This window comes from Seriola dumerili, unplaced genomic scaffold, assembly GCF_002260705.1.
Source record: "Seriola dumerili isolate Sdu_G_001 unplaced genomic scaffold, Sdu_1.0 BDQW01000036.1, whole genome shotgun sequence".
In the NCBI taxonomy this organism is placed as follows: domain Eukaryota; kingdom Metazoa; phylum Chordata; class Actinopteri; order Carangiformes; family Carangidae; genus Seriola; species Seriola dumerili.
The window spans coordinates 5,166,811-5,182,767 of record NW_019174291.1 but is presented as its reverse complement, the minus strand read 5'-3'; the positions used below and the strand labels follow the sequence as shown (position 1 = coordinate 5,182,767).

The 15,957-nt window shown below is 41.7% G+C and overlaps 1 protein-coding gene across 1 annotated transcript in view; it reads left to right on the top strand.

The window, feature by feature from the left end:
• The window catches only part of LOC111216875 (tumor necrosis factor alpha-induced protein 2-like), a 47,328-nt gene that overhangs the window by 13,335 nt on the left and 18,036 nt on the right, over positions 1–15,957 (top strand). The window contains exons 2-3 of the mRNA XM_022738517.1: positions 8,854–9,366; positions 9,866–10,104. Coding sequence (XP_022594238.1) covers positions 8,891–9,366; positions 9,866–10,104 — 715 coding nt within the window. The 5' untranslated portion in view covers positions 8,854–8,890. The remainder of the gene's footprint in view (positions 1–8,853; positions 9,367–9,865; positions 10,105–15,957) is intronic.

Here is a 15,957-nt window from a genome sequence, read left to right as displayed (position 1 = left end):
CTGTATTTACTAAATTAAACTACTATTTATGCTAAATTTAGGCTACTATTTACTATTCCTAATCTAATATTATGCTGCTGCTTTAATATTAAAATATATTCATGTTACACCTCATTGTATTTAGAGGATAATGCTATTGCATTGCAGACACATAATAATATATACTGTTGTATTATACTGTTATATATTGTACTACTACTACATCTCACTTCATGCTAAATTACACATATATTCCATATTAAAGTGTATTATATGTTTACTTATTTTTTCTACCATAGCCTATCATGTACATATGTCATCCTGCTTTAACACTTGAATTTCTCCTCTGGGATCAATAAAGTTGTGTCTCATCCTTTCACTGATGAAAATATAGACAGAAGACTGACAGCCATAGTATCACTATCTTACTTCATTTATTTTATTTTATTTGTTTTACTCACTATTCCTTATGATAATGAATTGTTTTCCACCATGTAATTCAGTTCTATGAACCTAAATTTGATACACATTCATCCTTATGGAAATAAGTGATTACAGCCTAAACTATCACGATTCTAAGTAACTAGTGACTAAACTTTTATTTTCACTGCACAAATATAAAAACAACTCATTGAAATCAATTGAGAAATATAAAGTTTATAGAGCTTTTTATCCAGAAAAACAACAGCTCCTCTATTTATTCCTATTTGTTTACAGGGTAGTCTTGCCCGGTCCAATATGGCAACGATGTTGACATATCGCAGCAGGGGGCTGAAGTGACCGATGCTGCGTCTATTTATAAATGTCTATGCCTCTTTCACTCTTGAGTTGGGCAGGTACGACCTCCTGTGAGAAGTGTGCAATACTGTGTGTGACACTAGCTAGCTAAAAGAAGAAGCTAGCTCTGTATATTCAGTTCTGACATCATTAGCTCCTAGCATCTACATGTTAGCACACAGCTGCTGTGGCTTCAAATGTTCAGGTCAGCAGGATGCTGACTTGACATGAATGGACAGTGTGACTGCTGGTTTGTACTGAGACTGACAGACTGTTTTCTGTACAAGAGCTGTTAGCTTCCAGGGCTACGCTGCTTCCAGAGCTCTCCAAAACAGAAAATGCACTCAGTGTCCTGTAGTTGCCATCTGTGGCTGCAGAGGGTGCTGTTGTCACTGCTCAGCGAGAGTTACACAGTGTTACTTTAATAATGTATAAACCAGACAGGCTGCTGTCTTATATGTTCAGTCTGAGACAAACGTTCTGATTTCATTGTTTGTGCAGTTTGATGTTCTTCCACAGACTGAACGTTTTACTGATGGACAGACTTTTTAAAACTGTCTGTGTCTTTGAGGTGTGTCCTTCCTCATCTCTTGGTGTGTTATCACCACCATCTTTTAACCCTCAGAATAACATGAAACACAGGTGGGACACCTGTGAGGTCTGAACATGTGTGTTTTCTTTTCCTCTTGTACAGACATGAAATGTTCTCTTTGACTCAGTCTCCTGGTACACAGCACATGTTGTAAAGATATGGCAACTGTGCATGTCTGCTCCTCTATCACCACCATTTACTCATAACACTCTTTATATGTAGACACATTTACATGTGTCTTTGCAGCCATAGTCAGCATCATCTAGACTCTGTTGTATCTGACCTTGGCTTCACATTCTGTCTTCAGTCTCACTCTCTGCTTTTCTTAAAGTTTGACTGTGGTGGTATTAAGACCTTTGAATCACTGCTCCTGTGCTTAATGGCCTTTCCATTGCACCACACAGACTGTTGAGTTATATCAATCACACAGGACAAAAGTTAAGATTATTAACTTTATTATTAATATTAATGGATTTTGTTGCTGTAGATTCTGTGAGTTACACTGTGGGATAAAAACTTGAGCCCCATTTTTTATCCTATATTTGTTCAAATTTTGAAAATTTTTTCCAAATTATCTGTGAAGAACTCCTGTCTGCAGTGTATCATGATGTACAGACAGCTATCACTGGATTAGTGTGATACTGAAGGAAACTTGAAAACAGGAGGATTCTGAATGAGGGCGGCACAGAGGTGCGGTAGCACTGTCACTTCACAGCAAGAAGGTTCTGGGTTTGAGACCTGAGCTTGGGGCCTTTCTGTGTTGAGTTTGCATGTTCTCCCTGTGTCTGCGGGGTTCTCTCTGGGTACTCTGGCTTCCTCCCACAGTCCAAACACATGCATATTAGGTTAATTGTTGACTCTAAAATGCCCACTGGTATGAATGTGAATGTGAGTCGTTGTTTGTCTCTATATGTCAGCCCTTTGATAGACTGGTGACCTGTCCAGGGTGTACCCCGCCCTCACCCAATGTCAGCTGCAATTGGCTCCAGCCCCCCTGCGAACCTATAAGGATGAGCGGTATAGATAATGGCTGGATGGATGGATGGATGGATGGATGGATGGATGGATGGATGGATGGATGGATTCTGAATGAAGTTCTGCAGCCTGTGGTTTCTTTAGTTTCTTAGTGGCTTTGTGGAGGTTTATTCTGGAGGGACATCAGTGTGTGCATTAATTCACGTCCAGTTTTTAAGATGCTAGTGCACACCTGTCACTTTCTTTGTCTCATGTCTCTCCCTCCATGTCCCCTTGTGGACGTATCTTATCGTTTGAAAACTGGTCTCGACTTTGGCTTTCAGCTGTTCTCCAGGACCAGCTTCAGCTTCAACAAACAGTGTAAAACGTGCTGCGGGTCCTGCCACCCTGGTCCTGGTATTCTGGAGTTGTGACTGGACCACACCCAGCGGTGCTCAGAGACCTAGGAGTCCTCGCCTCGGTCCGTCACACTATCGCTGTCCTTTCCGCTCCCATTGTTTGTGTCCAGCAGCTTCCGCGATGCCCTGCGACCCTCTTGAAGAAAACAGATTGTGTGTGAGCACCACTGGGCTCTGCATGGGTTTCCTGAGCTTGCCGCCGGGGCTGCTGGGTATTTATGGAACCAACACTACTGAATCACTTCCCACTTCGCCCTGCACGCTGAGCACCAGTGTGTCTGTGTGTGTTTTCCTTAGTGTTCATGTGTGTGTGTGTGTGTAGTACTTTCCTTTATGCTCACTGTTATGGAAGGTGTGTGTGTGTGTTTCTATTTCTGGCTGCAGCAGTGTGTCCTGAGCTGTTGAGACTGGAAACCAACAGCATGAACAACATCCGCTCCCAGTCCACCTCATGCACACACACACACACACACACACACACACACACACACACACACACACACACACACACACACACACACACACACACACACACACACACACACACACAAACACACACACACACTCTTGAAACTTGATTCTCTGGTTTGAGATTTCTTTTCACTCCAGGTGAAATGATCCGTGGTCAGTAAATCAATTAGTCCATCAACAAACTGAACGAACTGAACAGAGGTGGGAGGAGAGTCAGGATCTTTAGTTCAGATAAAAGTGTGTTTATTCTATATATGTTACTGTTATGTTCAGATGTGAGCATCTAAGTGAAACACTGTTGTGTTTATAGATTTTAAACTGATCATATGTTTGACAGAAAAATGAGGCTTAGAAAGTGGAGTACAAGTATAAAGTGGCAGAAAATACTCAAGTAAAGCACAAGTACCTCAAACTTGTACTTCAGTACTGCAGAAAAAGTACTCAGTTACCTTTCACCTTTGGCTTTGGTTTTTGGACAAAATAAGACATTTGAAGACATCACCTCGACTCTGAGAGTCAAGAGAGAATGAACTGAGAATATGAATCTGAATTAACTAAACAACCAACCAAGAGAACAATTGAGTACTGGTTATTGAGTAATGATGAAGATCATTAGTTTCACCTCTGTTCTAAAAAACAGGACATGTCAGATATGAGTTATTAAAAAGCAGCTGTTGTGTTTGGGTGGTTTTGAACCTCAGAGTTCACCTACCTGTCACTCAAAGAGGCCACACCAATTCTACTTTAAGTCTTAATAAAATGTAAACAGGTGAGTTATATAAACAGTCGTCATGAAGGAGGAAATTAGCTCTAGAGACCAAAACTGTTTTTGTACCAGGCTGTAGACATGTTTATTTCTGCTGTAAGGTTGGACAGTTTAAAATGGGAGTCTATGGGGATTGACTCACTGTTGGAGCCAGACTCCAGTGGTCATTAGATTTTGGTTTTGTCACTTCAGCGTTGGCTTCATGTTTCAGCTCGGCCCATCCATTGTGTTGTTTTTTCATGAGCTCCACTGCAGCAGTGTGATCCTTCAGGTGGTCTTTGCTCTGTTTGTCTGTATATTGGGTCTCTGAGAAATCTGCTGGTCCTGTTGTGTCCAGTTTCTAATATGAAGAGAGACTGAAGACACAGATTCTTTTGTGTTGTGACATAGACATGGTCTTTACTATATTTTGTGTAAAGGATCAGTTACCTTCACTTTCGACATCATCACAAGAACTAAAAACAGCAAAATAAGAAGAACATTTAAAGTGCCTCATAATAACATCATGTTCTTGCTTTCTTTGCTGTCTTTACATTGTGTTAAGATAAATGAGGAAGTGTCAGGTCCATGATTACACCCAGATATCATCTCCAACATCTCCGATAGTTAATAAATTTGGTCTTCTTGGTTTTCAGATGTATTGGATGGAAAATTGTCTAAAACTAATTGTTCTGTTGTGAGAGGACTTGATACAGAGACACTATCTTTTTTTTCATATTTGAGTCAAAAAAGAAAAGAATTTGAATATCAGCTCAAACACACTCTTACTAGTTTACAAAATGAACAAGTCTGGATCACTGGAGGGTAAAACACGGGTCTCTCATGGTACTGTCCGGGTCCTCCACTTCCTGTCTGCACCGGTGGTTTCACATGAATCCCAGATAAAGTTTTAGAGACTGTACTCATGATAGAAGGTCGTCTACTTACAGAGAACGAAATTCTTATCAGTATTTTCATTCATCTGAAACTCTCAGTCATTGAGAAGTTTTCATGAATCATTATCGTGACTGAGCTGATCTCTGCTCAGGAAAAACCCGCCGTCCGTTAATGTTTGATGAGTTTATGGCTGTGGGACCATGTGACATCAGCTGTTTTATACCTGGGTGGACCTGACTTCCCGTCGACCTGCTCACTGAGGAGCAGCTCTGTCAGTGACGCCTCTGTGTTTTATGGTGTGTTTGTAGTCCAGCATCAATATTGTTGCTATGGTTACCTGCAGGTTAGTACACCTTGATCTCTGAACAAAGGTTAAACTGTAATTACGAGCTGGCCAATCAGAGACTAGGGTTTTCTGTTACTATGGTCAGAGTAGAGTCAAACAACTGTGGGAGCCCAGAAAGTTTCAACTGATCCTTGAGCTCAGGGTTCCTTGAGTGATTAAACTGCCAAAAGAGCCTGAAGCATCAGTGTGGTTGTTGAAGAACAGACACCTGGCAGCCAATCAGAAATGAGCATTATCTGTTGCCATGGCACAAAGTCAGGTATTGAAAAAAACAGAGCAAGTTCCTAGTTAAACTTTACCTTTTGGACTCACATTGTTTGGGTGTAAGTGCCATTTCACATTGATGTGGACCGTTTGAAGAGTCAGTTGTGTGAAGGACATCATACTGACAGTGTGATGTGCGTCAACCACACACCTGTGCTGTCTTGATTTGCTTCATCATGGGTTGAATTGACTACGAGGCTTTGAAATGAACTTGATTTGTGATTTTCACCTCTAGTTCATTAAAGCTCCTTTTCCACGGGAGACAATGGAACAAAAGCATTCACACCTGGGTCACATGATTCCGCAGTAAATGCAGGTATTTATCGGCTCCGATCAACAGTGATGTAAACACAACACCAGAGTGAACATACTTTTTTTCCTCTTTTCCAGCTGTGACATCTTTCAGAGCACAGACACTGTAGACACACCTGTCACCTGTCCAGCACGGTGCTGTTTAACTACAAACACTGGGGCTACACTGAGCTCCAGGATGAAAGAGTGAGCAGCAGCCCACGGATAAGTTTTAAAAACACACAATCACTGATCGAAGCATCTCATACAGAAGCTCCAAAACTTTTACAGGAGGACCAGATCTGTTTTATTACTTTGCACAGCAGGTAGCAGCTCACTCGAGGAAGAATAGATCAAAGCTATTATGCCGGTTCTGCACATGTAAAAATAAACCCTGTATTATAAAAAACCAAACATTTGTTGTATTGGTATTTTTTTAATGGGTCACAGACACTCGTCCATTCTAAATAGTACACTTTAATCTTGTCCGTTAGTGGTTAATGGAAGGTTAACGAGTGTCATCTATTGGTTGTAAAAAAAATTCAAACTGAGCAACCCTAGAACTGATGTCTCTCCTTACATCTCATCTCAGAACAGCATTCTGGGGCGTCGCGTAGCGCAGTGGGTTATGCAGGCGCCCCATATATAGAGGCTACAGTCCTCACTGCAGCTGGCCCCTGGTTCGACTCCTGCATCGGACAGCCCTTTCCTGTGTGTCATTCCCCATTTCCTGTCCCTCTACTGTCCTGTCCATTAAAGGCACAAAAAGCCCAAAAAATTCTTTAAAAAAAAAAGAAAAAAGACCAGCATTCTGTCCCATAAAAGATCTGATGCCTGTTTGTATTCATCATGTAATTCACTGCCTTCTTATGGCAGCAGTAGGCTATTGTCTCTGGAAGCTAGCTTGACTACCAGTTGATGCTACTCACTGTTCTGTCATTCATGAAAACCTATAACTTTGAGGCCCAGGATCAAGCATAAACATCACATAGAAATCAGTCCACAGGCTGTTGTAAGCAAACAAGAAAGTCTCAGTTTTAAATTTTTGTTACAATTTGTTCACACAGCAGTAATAAAAAAGTGATAAATAAATGTTAATAGCTTCACATTGTTACATATAGTACCTTTAACATGAATATGCTAATGGATTTTGCACTAACTCACAAACCAGTGGTGTAGATAGTTGATTATAAAGGGACATTTGTGTCTGTGAGTCTTTGGTTGAATGTTATATTGGTTGAGAAGGATGAATGAATCTTCCACTGTAAGAAAGGTCAAACTGCCCCCTCCTCTGTCCTTGACCTGAACTCAACTGGGCATCTTTCAGGAGGTGGAGGAGGCAAATGCGTTTCCATGGTGACTGTGCGTCACCAAGTGTTTGCTTCAGTCCCGACTTCTGTGTTATCTGAGCAGCTGTCATAAAGTGACTGTCTCAGTGAGGGTGGGGTCTTATCAGCAGCTCAAAGGCTAAAAGACCACAACATTGTCTGAACACAACAGACCGATTCTTCAGGTGTGGTCAATGTAGAAGAGATGCTGTGCTGTGAGTACATCATTTGAAAGAGCAGAGAACTGGACTGCAACATATTTCAAATTCACAGCTTCAGTGACTCATGGTTGAATCATTAAAAATAACAGTAAAAAGAAATAATCATCACAGGAAGTCATTTTATAACTTATCATTTAAATGTATCAGTTTTATTCAAATTTAAAAAAACTAAACTTTTCTTTTTAATAAAAAATGTTTAACAAAGGAGGCTCACTTTATAGGTTTGTTCAGGGCTTTCAGCTGTATCTCACAGTCTTCATCAGCACATGCATTAGATGAAGACAAGGTGAGGTTAGAAGTTCTAGTTTTTGTTTGGAGTGCAGTGATTAATTATTAACTTTTGTGCCTCTGATTTCCCTTCACTTTGACATATAAAGAAATAAAGATAAAAGGTCATTTAAATGGGCACACATCTGAAATGTTCTCCAGAGAGCAGTTAGCTGAGCAGCTTCTAATAGCAGCTGTAATCAGTGCTGAGGCAGGGGACTATTTATTTACTCATTTATTATATTTGGTTCATTTTGAAGTGCAAAGTTTTCCACTGGTCCTCTGCAGCTTGTAGCCTAAATTAATGACTGATGGTGCCAACAGTTATTCCTTCATCTTAACTTTAGCAAAACAGAGGATACGATTGTTGATCTCAGGAACGTGGTGGATTGGAAACCTTAGCAGACATAGACTCCACTGTTTTGTCAAAGTGTGCAGTAATAATAATATTTTTAAAGCTCCATATTTTCCTCTTCTCCTGTGTTGTATTTCAAGTGTTGATCCAGACGAAAATATATAACTACATCTCAGTGTAGTTTTACATCTCCTCTCTCAGGCTTCTCTCTGGAGCTCTAATAACAACAGGTCGGTGAGCCAATCAGAAGAGAGGAGGTTTTGAGCCTTTCTTCTGATTGGCTGAATGTTTTCTGAGTGATCCAATAAAAATATAGCAGATTTCAGGTAAAAACTCAGAGAAACCAAATCCTGCAAGGCTGGATGGTGGGTCCAGGTGGGCGGGGTTTGAGGCATGGCTGAGGGTGGTGACTGCTTTGTTGTGACATCACAAAGTTCCAGAAGTTCTGACGGCTGGTTTTAAGCCTCAGTTTCTGAATACAGGCTGTGTGCATTGCTCTGTGGACTGAGCACTTTGATACTTTCACAGTATTAATATAGAACCTAGACCTGCTTTATACTCAAAGAACACATGGACTTTAGACTGGATCTTTAGACTATATGGAGCTTTAAGAAAGCAGTGACTGTCCCGGTCTGACCAGATCAGGTTGAGGTAGTGCTGTCTGGTTGTAACCTCAAGGTTCCCACCTGTTCAGCTCTGGTTGTAGATTTTCTTAACTCGACTGTAGAAACTATTCAGGATTTGGATGTTATAGAATCTGGATGGGTCTGGCCTTTAGGGTGATGAGTCCTCTGTCTTTTTTTTTCTTTTTGTGTAGAACAGTTTGTGTTTGACTTGTACTTCATGCCTGACTGTCATGGTTTCTGTCTTTCACTGGTGATTCTATAACTGAGTCACATGGCTACAAAGAACATTGATAACTTCATCTCCCTCCCCTTCCTCCCTAGGTTCCTCCCTCCCTGTTCCCCCTCCCCCAGCTCCATCATGCCCATCCTCAAGAACCTCCCAGTGCGCCTGAAAGGCGGTGGTCCAACTCTAGACAACGCTTTAATCCTCCGCAGGATGAGCCTCAACATCACCCCCCACCATCACCATCACAACCCCTTCGACGACGACGACAGCATCCATGACAGCAGCGGCCATGGCAACCACTGGTCACCCGGCAGCTCTCTCCTGGACGGCGACGTGCCGAGGGACCGCAACCCATTTGAGGATGAGGAGGATGAGAACGAGGCCAACGAGGGGAAAAAGGGAAGTGGAGGAGGAGGAGGTTCAGCAAAGAGTTCCTTCAAGTTTAAGTCGCCACTGAAGACTCTTGGGAAGTTGGGGAAGACCCTGAGAGTGTCAGTGAGGAACAAAGGAAGTGCAACCCCCTCCCCACAGGGGTCGCTGCAGGGAACCCCATCACCTGCAGAGAAAAAGAAGAGGGGGAGGAGGAGCTCTGAAGGAAGTCTGCTCAGGTAAGGTGGGATAAAAACTGTTGAGGTAAAGCGAGAAGATTGGAGCTTGTTAAGGTTGACAGGGAGAAGGGTCGTCTGTTGAGAGAAAGTGAAATGATGAAAGTTTGTTGATGTTAAGAAAGATGGGAGGAGCTGAAGCCAAAGAGGGATGATGAGAGTTTGTTTTAGTTATCAGGTGACTTTTTTGAGATAAAAAGCAACAAGGGAAATCTGTTGAGGTAAAGGTTGGAGTTAAAAAGGGTGAGTTGATTCAGTTAATGTAAGGATGGATGATGGGAGATTGTTAAGGTAGAGAGGAATCATGGGAGATTGTTAGGGTAAAGAGCTACAGTAGGACTTGGTGGGAGTTTGTCAGGGTAAAAGTTGTTGGGGTTAAGGGAGATGTGGGAAGTGATGAAGGAAAGAGAGTTTATGAGTTTGTTGAGGTGAGGAGGGATCATGGGACTTTGTTGCTACAATAGAGGATGAGCAGAGTCTGTATCATTTCTGTCACTCTCAGGTTTGCAGGGAAATATCGTGACACCCTGAGCTCCTATAAGGAGTCTTTCACCAATGGCGAGCTGAACTGTTCGGAGAGCGAGTGTGACTCCACCAGCCGCCGCCTGTCCTTCATGAAGATGGTGGGTCTTGGCAAGCTAAAGAGGGAGTCCATGGCTGACCACTCATCTCAGGGCCCTGAGGAGCAGCTGGTGCAGGAGGAGGTCGTGGAGGAGGTCAAACCCAGAGAGCCCCTATCAGGTAAGAAACAAACCATGAGAGGGTAATACATACCAACTCATGTCCGTCAGCCAACTCACAGGGATTATGGTGTGAATATAGACGATGCAGAAATATTTGTTGTCTACTCTTTGACCTCATCACAGCCTACAAGGAAACCCCAGGTTAGCACAGCAGAGCGTGGGGAGTGGCGATAATAACTTCCCCTCGGGAAACAATGGCCAAATGTCTGGATTTCACCACACTGTGTGTTGAGGACTCTCCAAACCCACAATACATCAAGTCAAGAAGGGGCTTCAAGCTGACTTTGTATTTCACCAGACTTTATAGATAATCCATAGTGATGTGGATGTGACGATGTAAAAAGGCCTCAAAGTTTCCTCTGATGAAAGTCAACAAGAGTTGTTTACCCTGGACCCGTCAGCTAGACCAGTCAACAGTTAGCTGGTCCAACTGACTGGGTAAATGACTCTTGGTGACTTTCATCAGAGGAAACTTTGAGGGTGGTGTTGTGTGTTTGATACCCTGGCCTTTATTAAAGACCACCTTGAACCCAGACCGGGATTATGATTACAGCTATTTGTGTGTACTCTGGAGATCTGACCCAGGACCAGAGTTGGACTGGATCCAACGGAGGCACTGAGGAGTTTAATTAAGTCTGAAAAGACAGAGTATCACATTTGTGCTGCAGAAGTTAAGAGACTGGAGATTCTCTTTTTTTTTAGAGAAATACTGACTTCTGCCAGTCTCTCTCTCCCTCTCTCTCTCTGTCCTTGTCTGTTAAAGTTGTCATCCAGTTTTATCATCCAGTTTGTTTTCACACCAGCCTGACTGATCTTATCTTCATCTGTCGACAGCCGGCAGGCTATTCTAGACCCTGACGCTGACAGTGAACCGGGGGGGCAGAGAGACAGAGAGAGAGAGAGAGAGAGAGAGAGAGAGAGAGAGAGAGAGGGAGAGGTATGAGCGGACAGACAGGTTAGTGAAGGTGACCTTGAAGCCAACTGGGTTACATTGAGATGCTGTAATTCTCCAGGAGTTCCCACAAGAACTCTGGAATGTATTTGGGAAGTGTGTGTGTGTGTATGTGTGTGTGTGTGTGTGTAAGATCATAAGTATTGGGCCGGTCCTGGAAATTTTTTAAGGGCGTCTATTGTTTATCGCACCCTGTTTACTCTCCTATTTTCTAATGAATGATTCAAATGTGTTTGTGTGTGTGTGTGTCCGTTTGTGTGTGCGTTTGTGTGTGCGTTTGTGTGTGCGTGTGTGTGTGTGTGCGTGTGCAGTGTGCTTTCAGTTCCCCCACACCCTTGTTTACATGTTAAAACAGTTGCTCTGTTTTATAACCCCACTGTGTCACATCATACATACTGTGTATGGTAGATAACCTGTATTCATTTTCATTATCAATTAATTTATCAATAATTCCCTCAATTAATCATTTGGTTTATAAAATGTCGATCACAGTTTTCCCAGAGTTCAAGGTGAACAGTATATTCAGTTTACAGTCACAGAGGACTAAAGACACTTGCAGAAATTTACATTTGAGAAGCAGAAACCAGAGAATTTATTTTCTTTGAAACTTCTCAAATGATTGATCAGTTATCAGAAATGTAAACATTGCAGCTGTGATGTTATGAACACATGAATATTCAAGCTCAATTGAGTCTGGATTTTTGGAGCTCATACAGTTTAATATTTGAGACTTTCAAATCAGCCAATCTTTTTTGACATAAAGACTCCTGATTTATCAGACATTGTCAGACCAATGATGAAGGAAACTGCAGATTAACACTTATGATGTTGGTGTTTCCCATTTTAAAATAATGTGTCAATATTAAAGTGTCAGTAAAGACGGCAGCTTGGAGCTTGGAGCTGAGTTTATTTATGTAACCATGGGCTTCTCAGGCAGAACCGCACCAATTTGGGTGATTTGAAAAAAGCATTTTTGATAAGGATCCTTTAATGTAGTTATTTAAGAATTATGATCCAGGTCTCTGGTGTTTGGGATATTTTACAGTGTAAAAATCAACTGGTAGATGAACTCTGTGATGGAGACACAGTTCCTGACCAATCATTATCAGCTGATTTTTATTAAAAATAATTAAAAATATGTGATTGGTAGAACGTAATTATTCTATTCACCGTTCACCTTCAAACTGATCACTCTTGTGTTTGTGGCCGTATGGGTGTGATGTATGAATGAGTGAATTGGTGAATGTGGCAAGTACTGTAAAGCACTTTGAGTGGTCAGTAAGACTAGAAAAGCGCTGTATAAGTGTAAAGTCCATTTACCATTTACCCAAGGACTGTTATATCACTGCATTACGTTCTTTTTTTCTATTGAGACTTCATATATACGGTATCTTGTTTGGAAATTTCCTCTGGTATTTTTGGAGATGTTAGGACCAGTCGGTCAATGTGCGCCATTGTCCTGGTAGCAACAGTGTTATCGCTGCAGCCAGTCAGAGAACAACTGTAATTAAAGGTAAGATAAAGCCTTCAGTCCTGACATGTTGCTTCACTGGTGCACTCACTATGACTGTTATCACCGTGATCACAAAGTGGAGTCTCCCAGTGACACAGGATTCAGTTAAATGGTCTGCTTGGTCCCCAGTAACTGAGACCAGACCAGGAACCAGAGTCCTTGAAACACACTCTGCTGTCTGAAGTGTGATGATGAACACACTGAGGGGAATATGAACACTGAGTCTCAGTTCAGTTTTATTCAGAGCAGAAAGTTCTGGATGTCAGATAAGGGCTTGTTTTTAGATGCTGATAAACCACCGTGTCAGCAGATCAGGTTACTCTGTGTGTGTGTGTGTGTGTGTGTGTGTGTGTGTGTGTGTGTGTGTGTGTGTGTGTGTGTGTGTGTGTGTGTGTGTGTGTGTGTGTGAGTGTGTGTGTAAATGGTACATAACAGTGATGCAGGTACAAATAACCCTGACTCGTCTACTTTTGTTTAGCAATAACACAAAACACACACACTCTCACACACACACACACACACACACACACACACACACAGTCCTGTTCTGCGGTTCAGTGGTTCTCGATCACTTTGTTCAACTGTTGAGGCTTCAGCTCATGTACAGCTGCACAACCTGCAGTGTTGAACCTGTAGCTTCATTTAAAGTCATTTCACATGAAGATGATGTAGTTTAGTTTGCCAGAAAATGCTCTAAAAACTCTAAAAACACTCCCAAAAAAGTCCAGACAAAACAAGGGCTGCAAAAAGTAAAAGTTTAATCATTAAATTCATTAAAAAAAAGAGTTACTGACATGTTCTGATGGTGTCTGACCTCGGTTTGACACAGATGTGGCGGTCCACTCTTATGGTTCCCTTCATGCTTTCTGCTGTCTTATGTAAGCATACAGAGCTGAGCTGACAGATACACATCAGTCACACTTCTGCACAGCAGGTATTCAGCGGCATAGCATCAAACATCAACACAACCATCTCCACGCTCTGTTCTGCATGGATGGTGGATGGAGATGAGCCCCATCATCCTCCTGCACATATGATGGTTATCAGGAGACATCAACAAGCTCTGAACAATCATTAAATAAAGACAAACACAAACCATTATTCTACCTGAAGAAGTTCATGTAGGATTCAAATGCTGTCAGTTGTTTTCAATATATCAAATAAAGTGGTTGGATCATCCAAAGTGGACGATTTCACAGGCCACATTTTTTTACATTGTGTCACAGATGCTCACAAGTCCAAGTCAAATCTCAAGCTCTAATGGTTGTGATGAACGATCTGCATCCAGTCTGCTGAGTACACTGTACTAACATACAGTATCTTAAGGATTCAAACCATGTCATGCTTCATCATCACTCCTTTATATAACTTACACATGATGGTAAAGTAGGGAATGAAATTCAGATTTTCAGACATTTCCTTTTCAATATGTTCCTCTTCTTCTGTGTTTTATTTGAAGTGTTGATCCATAAGAAGATATATTTGTGGTTTTAAGAACCAAAAACCATCTCAGTGTAGTTTTACATCTCCTCTCTCAGGCTTCTCTCTGCAGCTCTAGTAACAACAGGTTAGTGAGCCAATCAGAAGAGAGGAGGCTCTAAATGCAAATAAATGCAAATGGTGATGGTCAGTCAGCACTGAAATTAGACCAATAGACATTTGGACTACAGTGGTCCGGCTATGCTCTACCGAAGGCTGAATATAAACTACTAAGAGTCCTGAATAGAGATCAGCTGAAAATAGCTGATTTCATAAAAACACTCAGAGAAACCAAATCCTGCAAGGTTGGGTCCAGGTGGGCGGGGCTTGGGGCATGGCTGAGAGCGGTGACTGCTTTGTTGTGACATCACAAAGCTCCAGAAGTCCTGACGGCTGGTTTGAAGGCTCAGTTTCTGAATACAGGCTGTGTGCATTTCTCTGTGGACTGAGGCTTTGATACTTTCACAGTATTAATACAGAACCTAGACCTGCTTTATAATCAAACTACACATGGACAGAGACATTTAGACTATATGGAGCTTTAATGTAAAAATGCCAAAAACATTTTAAAGAATTGAAAAGGCGCTTAGTAGAGTGCAGATCTGTACATGCTCCAGAATTTACTGGGTTCTCCCCTGGACCATGTCCCATCCCTCTGCCAAGTCCGATCCAAATGGGTTCAGTGGGTTTTGTGTAATCCTGCTGACAAACAGACAAGGAAACACATAACCTCCTTGGGAGAGATAGTAAAATAAAGATAAGTCTTTTGAGGACATCTTAAGTCAGTGTGTGAGTGACTCAAGTCCATGTCGCAAACTCCAGCCCAATCTCTGCCTTGTGTACACCCCAGGAAGGTTAGCAACAGCTATCACAGAGGCTAACAGGGAAGCAATCAAACTAATAATAAAAAGTGGTAGTGAGTGTCAGTCAGAAGTATGAGTCCCATTACAGACCTGCAGATCATGTTTTCTTTTTCTGTGTATAACCATCTTTCACCAACATGAAGTTCCCATGTGTAGAGACTTTAGAAAAAAATTATTTATAATGATATTATTTTTACTGAATTTCTACTTTTATGATTTTCCTGTTTTTAGATGATAGTGTCCAATATTCTTATAGAGATTCTTATATAGAACTTCTCTTCTCCATCATGATGAACTTAAAGCTGAACTAAGTCCAGGACTTTGCCTCTGTCTCCTCAACGAAGTCTGAGATGTTGTCAATGAATCTCAGTGTTGTCAATAAACACAACCAACCATAATGTTGATGTAGTAATAAACCATAATTAACTTTAACCTGAGCGTATGTGCCTGCGAGCGAGCGTGAGAGCGAGCGAAACAGCTGTGGTGTGTTGAGGTTCAGACAGCCCACATAGAGAACATAGTTGTTATGAAATCAAATATTTGTCTGGGCTTCTGTTTAGAGGAAAAGCTGTTGTCTCCTGCTTGTTTGTGTGTCTTTCTACCAGTACACACTACACACCATCAGTGATGGTGTGATGCTGCTGCAGAGTGTGTGACTGTGGACAGACCGATAGTTAAACACAGACAGGTACCAGTCTGAAGTAACAACTGTACTCTAACTGTGTGATATTTTAAACATCTGTTTAAAGAACTATAAATAGATGAGAACAGGTCTAAAACTTGCATGTCTTCAGTTATAGTCCAGTCAGTTGTGTTTGTGTTTTTGTCCACGGACTGGTCTGTCAGGAACAATCAATTTCAGTCTCCAACCTGTGGCTGGGACTCACAGTGTGCTTAACATTCATGTCACTGTTCAGCTGCTGGTAAACAACACTCAGGAATGCTGCTTTTGTATAGCTGATTTCCCGAGCAGTGAGTGCAGAGATACACTGCTGTTTTCTAACAGTGTTTACATTTAGCTTGTTTGTCGTGTAACGTGTGTGA